Genomic DNA, 12,571 nt, shown 5'->3' on the forward strand with positions numbered 1-12,571 from the left:
CCCGTGCATAGTCGATTGCGATCTTTCCATTGAAGGGTTGTTGATATGCAGAACAGCCAATTAGATGAAGTCTGAAGTGGCCTGTGATCTGTTTACATTAAGGATGTATTATTGGCAGAAATTTACAACACAACTCATTAATACGTTTGTATAAGTGTATAATCACGTAAAAATGTCTTTTTTGTGGACTTTAGGCAAGGGTTTTGCTTGTACCGCCACGTTTCTACGTGTACCTGAAATGTACAGAGCAGCCATATTGGAAGCTTACTGTGCAAATGAAGAAGAATGACATCCTGTCTGGTTTCTGAAGGCCACTTTAGAAGAGGATTTGCCCTCCGTGAAGAACATAATTATGAAAAACTAGACTTTAAATTTCTCCCGTCGGAGGCCAGTTTTCCCCCCCGAGGCTGAAACCATAACCGCAGAGGTTTTGTTCACGCTGAGATCACTTGATTTATATCATACTGAGAAGATGTTTGTGGAATTATTGATCAGCGCTGACAAAAAATATGATGCCTCTAACCGCCGGGCTTTGTCTCGGCTGTAAATCACAGGCGACAGCGTAGTACTGAGAGAATATAAGAGCGAAAAAAGCCATCGTTTTCATAATACTGAGCGGAGCAGCTGCCTGTAAATGGGGAACAAAAATCAGTTCATCAATGACAGAGTCGATCAGTTTCATGATGTGCCATTTGCTTGGCTTTCCAACGCGGTCTCTGTCCCCGTTAGGAACCTTTGTTGCATCAGTTCGACACCACACTGGGAGACAGAACAAGCAGCTGACCCCGGCGCAGCCTCCGAGGTCAACCTCGCCTCCGCTCGTATAAACGCTGACCTCTGCTCCTTCATTGGAGACAGATGAGCTCTGTAATTCAGTCCCGATGAAGAGTCTTGTTGTGTGGTCATGCGTCCGTGCAGCAACTCTCGCTATGCAGTCAGTCAAAAAGCAGAATGTTTTGTCGCTCGGTGTGCGTCTCCGTCACAGCCACGCGCTTCAAGTCCTGTGGCGACAACAGTTTTAAAGGAAAGAACGGCCGGTGGGACGTCGCGCACCACGTGGCGTCTTTGAAAAATGAAGGCACTTTTTTTGTGTTTGAGAAGACGTTCCGCCGCTGCAGCACGCTCAGGGATCATCGCCGGTCGTCGTCTTAGACGGCGCAGGTTACGCCGGCGTCCTCGACGTGGCCACAGTTGGTTTTGCCCCAGCCGGAAAACTTGCACTTGTGAATGGCGTCCTCGGTCCCCGTGCACGCGACGTCGTCCATCCAGATCAGACCAGTACCTGAGTACGACGACATCACAACATGGACAAGTTAATAGACCACATTCATTCATGAGGGGGTGACAGGCTGACATAGGGCGACCCTGGAGAGCTAGCTTGTCCATGCACAGCGTCAACATACAGAGAAAAACAACCATTCACTCTAAAACTTACACCTAAGGTCAATCTAGAGTGTCCAATTGACCTCTACATGTTATTGGACTGTGAGAGGAAGTTGTTTGGTCAAACCTGGATTCAAACTGGTGACCTTCTAGCTGTGAGGCAACAGCGCTAGCCTCTAGTCCTCCATGTGTAACCCACTGTAGCGCGCATAACTTTTAAAATATAAAACAAGTTCAAGTGAGTTCACACGGTGTTGATGAAGTCTATCTGCGTGTTTCTTAGTGTTGCTGTGTTTCGATCTTGTGTTGTCGCCCCATTCTGCACACAGGAAGTGATTTATTTTAGCTCACGAAGCAATGCTTCATGCTAGCAAAGTCATATTAGCAGCAAGAGCGTCATCTTGCTAGCTAAGTCATATTAGCAGCAACAGCGACATCATGCTAGCAAAGTCATATTAGCAGCAACAGCGACATCATGCTAGCAAAGTCATATTAGCAGCAACAGCCACATCATGCTGGCAAAGTCATAATAGCAGCAACAGCGACATCATGCTAGAAAAGTTATATTAGCAGCAACAGCGACATCATGCTAGCAAAGTCATATTGGCAGCAACAGCGACATCATGCTAGCAAAGTCATAATAGCAGCAACAGCGACATCACGCTACCAAAATTATATAAGCAGCAACAGCCACATCATGCTAGCAAAGTCATATTAGCAGCAACAGCGACATCATGCTAGCAAAGTCATATTAGCAGCAACCGTGACATCATGCTAACAAAGTCATATTAGCAGCAACAGCGACATCATGCTGGCAAAGTCATATTAGCAGCAACAGCGACATCATGCTAGCAAAGTCATATTAGCAGCAAACAGGTTGAGGTGACACTGAAAACACAAATAAGAGTGAAAGTTTAAGAAGTGAATTCAACGTTAAAAAAAATCACCAAAAGTTACACACTGCAGCTTTAAATAGTGAGTTGGCTTGATGCGACGACTGAACTATTCACTGTCTTCTTCTTTATTAATCCAAGAGCTCTTTCCTCTTTTGTATTTTTGTTGAATTAACTTCTTTCACTCCGTCCCTCCATCTGTTTTCCCTTCTTGTTTTGTGAACAACATTCCGTCCTTTGTTTGGTCCGTAACGCGACTCGTGTTTCTCGGGTCTCGGGAGTCTAGGAGAGTAAATCTAGGGAGAAACTATTAGACACTTAATGAAATCAGGAACAAGAAGTGAAGGATGAGGTTCTTGTTCATCCTCACTTTACATACTCATGAGCTGATGTAGGGGAGGAAGGAAGGGGATGCTAACAGCAGCAACGAACAGGAAGTTAGCTAGAATTTACTAGCTAACTATTGTTGACAGCGGCTTAAAGCAGGAAGTGCTGGTCTACTGCTTGTTTGGGTCACTTGGGTCAATGAGAACAAAGATTTTCAAATTCTAAAGTCAAATAATTAGACTTTAAGATCCACTGATGGACGCACAAGTGTATCAGCAAGTCCTGTGTGCTCTTATACAAAATCACTGATTTTCTCTCTGGACTTTGGTGTGGGAGAGTAAGTGGTTTACAAACTTCCAGTTTTCAAGCTAAAAACAGCCGTTTTACAGTGAGATAAACATTCTGACGATAACAGACTTAAGCAGGTGTGTTAATATGTTTTTCCTTCTGTATTTGCCGGCAGCCAGAGGGAGCGACTGTGCGGTTCACGGAAAAACAGTGGCCTTGATACTTGAAACTTGATAATCTGAACCACACTTCAAAAAAACTATCTCTAAGATAAGTGTTGCATTGCAGCCAAACGTCAGAATTCACTTGGCGGATATTTTTCACATCTGGACTTGGACGACGGCCGTCCAGCTCCTCGCTGATGACTCACTTCAGTGTCAAAAAAAAGTGAAGCTAATGGAGCCAGCGAGGCCGAACGTGTTGCCTGTCGGTGTTTATCAGTCACAGCGCAGAGAAATTAGCATTAGCATTCACGCATAATAACCGACCGACTGACTCATACCTGAGGGAGGAAATGTGAAAAATCTAAACTTTTCCATCATTTTCCCAAAGTAACAGAGCTTTGAGTCAAAAAATTGTCAGAAACCTGAGATTTGGGATTTTCAAGCGCAATCTCTAGGGTTTACAGAAAACTGTCGGAAAAACAGAAAGTGATCAATTAATTGACTGATAATATTTTTTTTTCCAGACAGTGAAGTCTGGAATTTGACTTTCATAACAGCCATTTACACAATAACAGGTTACAGATTACAGAAAATGCAACTTGTGCGTTAGATACCTAGCTAAATGGCTTGTTAGCTTGACATCTTGACATCTTGCTAGCTTGCTAGATAGATAGATAGATAGATAGATAGATAGATAGATAGATAGATAGATAGATAGATAGATAGATAGATAGATAGATAGATACATAGATAGATTGCTCGGTAGTTTGACATATTGATAGATAGATAGATAGATAGATAGATAGATAGATAGATAGATAGATAGATAGATAGATAGATAGATAGATAGATAGATAGATAGATAGATAGATAGATAGATAGATAGATGTGTAATTTAGGAGTTAGATAGATAGCTAAATTGCTTGTTAGCTTGACATCTTGCTAGCTTGCTAGATAGATAGATAGATAGATAGATAGATAGATAGATAGATAGATAGATTGATAGCTAAATTGCTCACTAGCTTGACATCTTGCAAAGTAAATCACTCGCTAGCTTGACATCTTGCTAGCTAAATCGCTTGCTAGTTTGACATCTTGATAGATAGATAGATAGATAGATAGATAGATAGATAGATAGATAGATAGCTAAATTGCTCACGAGCTTGACATCTTGCAAAGTAAATCACTCGCTAGCTTGACATCTTGCTAGCTAAATCGCTTGCTAGTTTGACATCTTGATAGATAGATAGATAGATAGATAGATAGATAGATAGATAGATAGATAGATAGATAGATAGATAGATAGATAGATAGATAGATAGATAGATAGAAAAACATCATCATCCCGAGTTTACAGTGCACTCGATCGGGGATTGAGCTCCATATTTAATTCCATGGCTGACTGAGCGCTTCAGATTGAACCTATTAAATCGTGGAACCGTATACTGCATCTCCGGTTTGATGGTAGCAATTAATATTCTCCGTTCAGGACGTGATTAGAGTTGGAGACGATAGAATAAACCGGTCTTTATATGTTTCTATGGTCGGCTGATTCATAAACTTCCTCCAGGAGTTTGGCCTATATCATCGTTGAGCAGATTTTCTAGTTGATGAGACAGTGAGCAGCAATTTGGTAAATATCTCTTGGATAAAAGGTGAAACATCGTCTATGAATCTACAGATTCAATGAGATTTGGAGAACGAGGACCTACTGTAAATATGTGAGCGTCAACACCGGTCACAACAAGTTTAAAAGTTTACAAAAAGGTAAACAAAACATCCAGAGGACCGTTCATCAGTGCGAGTATGAGAGTGTGATGGAGACAGCGAGAACTCCCTGTGCTTCCTCGCAGACCCGTGGATCAGATGATAAATATATGTGGTCATAAAACAGTCCCAGCTGCAGAGCAGAGCTTTTGGCACTGTTGTTTTTCTGCGCTATAAACTTCAGTTCCTGTTTGTAAGAACCAGAATCACCGGAGGCTTCAGAAAGTCCCGGACTCTTCGGGTGTCAGTCGTGAGGGGGGGGGGGGGGGCGATCCTCAGCTGTGAGGGAATAACGAACGAGACCCAGCAAAGACTCGTAGCTAAAAGGCTCTGTGCGTTTGTTTGCGTTTGAGAGAAGGCGGACTCATTAGTAACGCGCCCCACAGCGGCATCTGGAGTCTGGTAAACGAGGAGATAGCGGTCGCCATCTCTGCCGCTCGGCTGTAAATCTCAGCCATTAATCATTCGGTGACAGTGAGGAGCAGAGGCAGGGCCACGGGGGCCGGACAGGAAACTGATGCTCAACATTTCTTTACAGAACTATTTAACGAGAAATACAACCTCATAGTATTATATACATCATACTTACAGTAGGCATTTAATATGCCATTTTAACGTCTATAAATGACGTTTGTTTGTCACATATCTGTCGTGCGGTTCACTCGACAGACGTTAAATTTGGCAGGCGGATTACTAACGGCACCAGTGTGCGTGGTGCCAAATTTGACATAGTTTGGATCAGAAATGCAAGCGAAAGATCACTAAACGTGCCGCTTGTTTGGCAGAAGTGGCACATTTAGTGATATAGCTCATGTAGCATGCTTCACATATCTTTCAAACTGTTTGACTGACAGGCTTCAAACATTTAAATATTTAAAAAATTAGTGCTGTGCAATGAAGACTGCCCGGAAACAGACGCGCATGACGTCATGTTTACGTGCCGCGACACCGGAGTCCAGGCGCCGTTTACCAGTTAGCTCCGTTAGCTCCTTTTAGCGCCGTTTGCGCGCCTACAGTGTAACTGGAGCGGTCTGTTTATTAAACGAAAAAGAGCAGCGCTAACAAATAACCAGCGTACCTTGTGTACTGCGTATGTGTGCCTCTGTTTTTGAAGTTTAGCGTTACTTTAGAGGCTCATTTTAACAATCGGTAGTCACGTAAAACATGACGTCTTTTCTCGGTCCGTCGTCATGGAAGCGAGTCGTGCGCTAACCTGCGTTAAACACCGTTGACGCCGTGAAACGCCGTTGACGTGTTAACGTTTGACAGCACTATAAACACAGCACTAGTTGGATGTAAACAGCTGATTATTATTCAAATATTTATTATTGCACGCAGTTTTTTGTCTCGTATTATCTTTATAAAAAGGATTTTCTTACGTTATTTATGTATGAATTTTAGTTTAACCATCGCGTTAAATGGCATACTCATCAGTCAAGTATTTTTTTAATCGTAAATGCCAAAAATTTCTCGGTAAATATACATTTTTTAAGTTATCATTAGAAAAAAACAAGGCTGTTTCATTTCATTTAAGCTTTATTTTATTGGAAAGTCACGATGAGATTAAAATTTAATGGAAAAAAAGTGATTAACAGTTAAATCAAGAGAAAATATTCACATAATTAATCATTAAGGAATATAATTGCGGCAGATGTTTTACTGTTGATTTGCCCTGAAACAAAAATTAAATAGTTTATGTTTGTTTTTGTTTACCATTTAATGACGTAGCTATTAAGCTATTTTCATGCGCTCATGAACACATTAAAAACATTAGGGGTCTGTCGTGTAACGCAGCTTTAAATGTTCATCGAGATTAGAAAAGTGTAATAAAAACATTTAACCATTACAACATCATCATCCACAGTAAATTGGGCTTGTTTTCATTCCTAATCCGTGACATATTTCTTCACAGCTCTGACACGTCTGGTGTGCGACGACAGTGTTTTCACCTGCGTCATTCACTGCAATTTCTGTCTGTTGTTGGCAACGCGCTTTGGAAATGTTTGAAATGGACGCAATGCAGAAACTGTCAGGGATATTTCACGAACCGTGCAGAGAAAGGAACGTTTTTCAGAATCTCTCGTTCCAGAAAAGCTGTTTCAAAGTCGAGCGTAAAGTATGTAATCCCAGCGCTCGCCAGCAGATTTCTATATTTGCGAGTTTGGAAAGTGAATTATGAAATATATGCTCTCTCTCTCTGTAAGAGGACGCTTACTTGGGATTAGGGAGCTTGTTTTTCCGGATATCAGAGCAACAAGAGATTCAAAGACAAACAACAGTTTGAAGTTTTTTCAAATCCTCACTGGACATGAAACCTCTCAAGTGAAAGCCGCACTAATACAATTTAAATCGTCCTTTATCTGCGTATCTCCCCCCAAAAATCAGGAATGTAATTATTATAAATCTTCAAAAAATAAACTTCACAAAGTTTTTTTTACATGTAAGTTATCAATTACACCCATAAATTATTCATGTTTCAGCGGAAAATCAAATCAATGTGTTGCCTTTAAAGCCGATATGTGAATAAAAAAAATAAAGCTAATGCGTAAAACATGTCTGCTTTGATTGAGAAAAGCCACTTTTAATACATAAGGGGGAAAATGTCCAGAGGGATTTATAAAGGACAATTCGCGGGAAAATGTCCCCACTGTGCAGTAGCAGAGTCCCGTGTTTGTGTGTTCTGCGATTGACAAAGACGTTCAAACTGTTTACTTACGACGTTGTTTGTGTCGACGTTTACATCTGTTTACAGCTAATTTTTTCAGAGGAAACGCCCCCGACGAGTTCATTCACACGAGAGTCACGCGTCACTTTCACAGGGATTTGTGGGATTAAGACACTGACGTTTATGCTTTTTGGCAAATGCAAACGTTCTTTTCCTGAAAACAGAAAACTCGTCTGCGCTCTGTCACTGATTTGGACTTGAGTTTGGGTCGACGTCTGGTTCCTCTGTGACTGCAGGCTCAGACAGACAAGTATTTACTTCCTGTCTCTTTCACAACAAGGTGCGCTGAGAAACGTGGGACCTTTAAGCCCAGATGAAGCTGTCCAAACACCCTGTGGTGTCTTTTTTTCTTCACCCCTGACTTGTGACGTAAAATCGCTAATTCAACAAAATGTTTAATCAAGCTAAGGCCGTAGTCTGACTAAGACAGGCAATCAGACAACATGAGTTTCATACCTGTCGTACCATCTGTACGCGTTAATAGCGATACAAATTAGATGTAGCACGGCTCTTGCAGTTGCCATGTTTTCCGAAAAGAGATGTTTGATTTCCAGCAACAGGATTGCAGTTTATAAATAGCCTATTTCTACGTCCGGGTCAAAGACCGGGGAGGAAATTTTAGTCTGACTAAGCTTATACATGCAGGAGTAATTGGACTATGGATCGCATTATCCTGGTACGTTAGTCCGACTAAGACTAGCTCGATTGTAGTCAGACTACTGTGTTTACATGACATTAAGAAAACTAAATTATTTTCTTAGTCTGACTATAATCAGACTTTTAACATGACTATGAACGCACAGGGTCGCGTTTTCCAGACTATCTGAGCTACAAAATGGAACAACAAACTTTTTTATAACCTCAAAAGAGTAAAAACAATAAGATAAAAGTGTCATTAAATAATAAAAATAAAGCTAATAATCACTATCATCGTCAGCTATCAATCATTTTGACCTTTTCTATAGACCTTGTATTGCATAATAACCAATAATTACATCAGGAATTTTAATTAAAGCAAATATAAACACCGCTCTTGTCTATTTGGATGTATTCCTAGCAATTTTTTTTTAATATTATGAATTATAATATTGATTTTTAGTATGTGTTTGGATGTAGCTGTGTCACATCTTGCAGCTTCATATACAAATCAACAAAGACTTTATTTTTTATTTTTTTTAAATAAATTCTGAATCTCTGTGCAAACAGAATGACTCATCTGATTTATGGTGTGTTTTTGTGTGTGTTTTAAATCGAATCCAGCCGTGATGTTAGTCACTGCTGTTTGTCTGGAGGTCGTCGCCTGGAACAAAAGAAAGTTTCCCCCTAAAGTTTTCCAGACTCATTGGTATAACAACTCTTCGTGGACAGAGAGTGAATGATGTCAGGACGACTGAACTGAAGAGAGACAGAGACAGACAGTAGGCGAGAGAGACAGCGATGTATTTGACCTCTGAGATTCTCTTCTTTACGACATCTGGCTCGCATGAATGACCGAATAAAACCTTAATATTAATCCCTGTAGCATATTATGGCATGTTTAAATCAAACTATAATAGCGCTCAATGCAGAGTCAGTGAAAATCACGACTTCAATCGCTAAATAAATAAAGATCACCATGGATACGACTTCGAGAATTTGGACGGTGATCTCTCAAAACATGAGCTCAAAGGAAAAGGGCATTTCATTTACAATAAAAACTGAACAATGTTCTCCCCGCTGCGTTTTAGTTTAACTAAAACACCAGAACTGAAGCTTTGATTTTCTGCTTAGTTTCTCACCACATGTAGTTATAAATCTGATCTGTGATGGATAAGACTTGAATTCGTCGCCTGTAGAATGATGGACGGATGGTGAAATGTGTTTTTTGTGTTGCGTTTGTGTACAAAACATAACGTATGGATGTAGAAGACTGAAGAAAAATGTGTGTACAAGACATATAATGGACGTAAAAAACAAATAATGTCCGTAAAAGTCAAATAATGTGTGTACAAGACACAACGTATGGATGTAAAACACAAGAAATGTGTATACAAGTAAAATAATGTGTGTACAAAACATAACGTATGGATGTAGAAGACAGAAAATGTGTGTACAAGACATAACGTATGGATGCAAAACACAAAAAAAGTGTGTATGCAAGTCAAATAATGTGTGTATAAAATAAAGTATCGATGTAGAAGACAGAAAATGTGTGTGTAAGACATATAATGGACGCAAAAGACAAATAATGTGTGTAAAAGTCAAATAATGTATGTACAAAACATAATGTATGGAGGTAAAAGTCAAAATAATGTGCGTACGAGACATAACGTATGGACATAATAGACATAAAATGTGCATACAAGTCAAATAATGTGTGTACAAAACATAACGTACGGATGTAGAAGACAGAAAATGTGTGTACGAGACATATAATGGACGTAAAAGACAAATAATGTGTGTAAAAGTCAAATAATGTGTGTACAAAACATAACGTACGGATGCAGAAGACATAAAATGTGCGTACGAGATATATAATGTATGTACAAAACATAACGTATGGATGTAAAACACAAAAAATGTGTATAAAAGTTAAATAATGTGCGTACAAGACATAACGTATGGACATAAAGGGCATAAAATGTGCATACAAGTCAAATAATGTGTGTACAAAACATAACGTATGGACGCGAAAGACAGAAAATGTGCGTTCAAGACATAATGTATGAGGTAAAAGACAAATAATGTGTGTAAAAGTCAAATAAAGTGTACACAAAACACATTTGTCACACATTGTTGACTGACCCAAAAAAAGGCCATAAATGGGATTTTAAAGGTGTAAAACAGGTGAAATAATATGTGAGTGACGACTGTTCCGTACCTTTTCCGAAGCGTCCGGTCTTATGGATCTCCGTGGCTCCTCGGTATCCCAGCATCCTGCACACCACGTCTCCGTCCTTGTTGTCCCAGACGTCGTCGCACACCGTCCCCCAGCGGCGTTCGTGGAACACCTCCACGCGTCCTTCGTGAGGACCCGAGCCGTTGATCAGTCGCACCACGGCCTCCTCCACTGTACAACGCAAACACACACACACACTCCTGTAAATCAACGTAAACGTGGACAGTTTTCATGCGTTCGTACGTCAGGAAAACGTGTAAAGTAAGAAAACGCCACGAGACGCGAAGAAGAAGACGAGACTTTTGAGACTCACAGATTATTTTCATTCTGAGTGTTTACGACTTTAATGAAGACCCCGTAAATCAAACCAAAACGAAAACAAACTCAGACTGTTTTTGACATTTTTTTTATACACTGCGGAAAAAAAAGAGTCTTTGATTCACAAAGAACAATAAATAAAATGACTCAGACGGAGGGAACTTTATTTTCGTCCTCTGATGTGAAGTCTGTCCAAAGATTTGAGCGTTTTTAAAAAAAATAGAAGCTTTGGACGAAATTGTCCACCAATTTCTTGACATCAGATGGAAAAGTCATGACCTAGATTATTGTGTGGGTCGTGATATTGAAAAATACATATTTTTTGTACTTTCTACTGCATGTTTCAATGTATTTATATACTGTGCATTATGTAAATATCCTGATATTCTTATTATTCATCTTTTTAATTGCTTATTCTATACATCTGACCACTTTGGTGCAATAACACGGTGTCTAATCTACTCTAATCTATTCTAATCTAATCCAATGTGTCAGATTAATGGAGATTAAAAAGGAGGAAGGAGACATAAGAAACATATCTAGAAAAGATGACAACAGCTGAGAGCATCGTAAAATTTCACAGATTTCATCAAGAAAGTCAGCAGAGATCCCGGCTACGTGAAATCATCGTGAAATCTGGCTAATCTGCGGACGCCTGCGACACTCGAAACGAAAAATTTATTAAATCGATAAGCTGTGTTGGAGTGAGGAAACATCTAAATCACAAAAGTAAAAAAAAAACCTGAAGAAAAATGGCAAAACAGCTCATATGACGACGCTAGCATCCAGCTACACCCAGCTAGCAGCCCTGACAGTAACGCTAGCATGGAATAACCTTCAAACTCAGCCAAAGTTTGCTAATATTATCCTCGCTGTTGTCTGAAAACGAGACGAAAACTGTGTTTAATTCAACAGGGGTTTGTGTAAAAGTTACTTCTTTGTCTTGAAGTGTTTACTTTAAAGGGGCAACTGACAACTTTTGAGTCGCTATAGCAGCGCTAATTTTGCGCCGGTGCTGTAATAACAGTGAAGCCCAGTGTGAGCACTATTCACTGATTGGGAATATCACTTTTTTAAATGTGCTTGTAATGACAAGTTTAAGCTAAGCTAGGTTGTCTACTCCAGCTTTAATAAGAGGCGTTAGTCAGCTAGCTTAGCATAACGTGTGGCAGCATGGAGAAAGAGCTAGAAAGAACTTGTGACAGGGGTCCCAGGACCCAAATCCCAGGTCGAGGACCAGGATTTGGAAATGGACGTTGATTTTCTACATAAAAGTAAAAAAAACTCTATATAACGTCTCGCTATATCCTCCAATAAGACTAAAATTTAAGGTTGAAATGTTTAATTTGAATGGAAGTCGATGCAGAGTCCTCGGAGTAACAGCTGTGTAAACCTGTGTTTGTGTTGTTGTTGTTTTTTTGCATAAGCAGACGCTGCATTGATTTACAGCACGTTTGAAACCACGCAGCAGCTGAACTCCTATAACTGACCTGATTTATCACCTTCATGAGACAGTACGCACGCGCACACACACACACACACATGCGCTAACGTGCGCGCGCAGCACTAGGTATTGAAGCCAGACAGGATACAAGTCTCATCAGACCATCATAAACTTTAACTGTGCACCATTTAACACTCATTACACAGATGAGCATTGTGCGCTCGCTGGCTCATCATCGTTTAATTCCTCTCATAACATTATTGTGTCATATCTGCTGCAAATATTTGTATCATCTTCTGCTAAATTAAAGCCAGAAATTAAAAAGTGCTTTCAACTTCCCCTGGCTGTTTTTTTTCAGACCGTACGAAATCATACACTACATGG

General features: G+C 40.0%; 1 protein-coding gene across 1 annotated transcript in view; it reads right to left on the reverse strand.

Moving 5' to 3' along the window:
• Nucleotides 1-536: 536 nt before the first annotated feature.
• Nucleotides 537-12,571, reverse strand: part of scara5 (scavenger receptor class A, member 5 (putative)) — a gene marked incomplete at its 5' end in the record, with an annotated part of 86,176 nt that continues 74,141 nt past the window's right edge. Inside the window, 2 exons of the mRNA XM_083898837.1 lie at nucleotides 537-1,282; nucleotides 10,408-10,596. Coding sequence (XP_083754963.1) covers nucleotides 1,149-1,282; nucleotides 10,408-10,596 — 323 coding nt within the window. The 3' untranslated portion in view covers nucleotides 537-1,148. The remainder of the gene's footprint in view (nucleotides 1,283-10,407; nucleotides 10,597-12,571) is intronic.

The sequence above is a fragment of the Microchirus variegatus genome (genome assembly GCF_963457635.1).
Source record: "Microchirus variegatus genome assembly, chromosome: 12".
NCBI lineage: Eukaryota > Metazoa > Chordata > Actinopteri > Pleuronectiformes > Soleidae > Microchirus > Microchirus variegatus.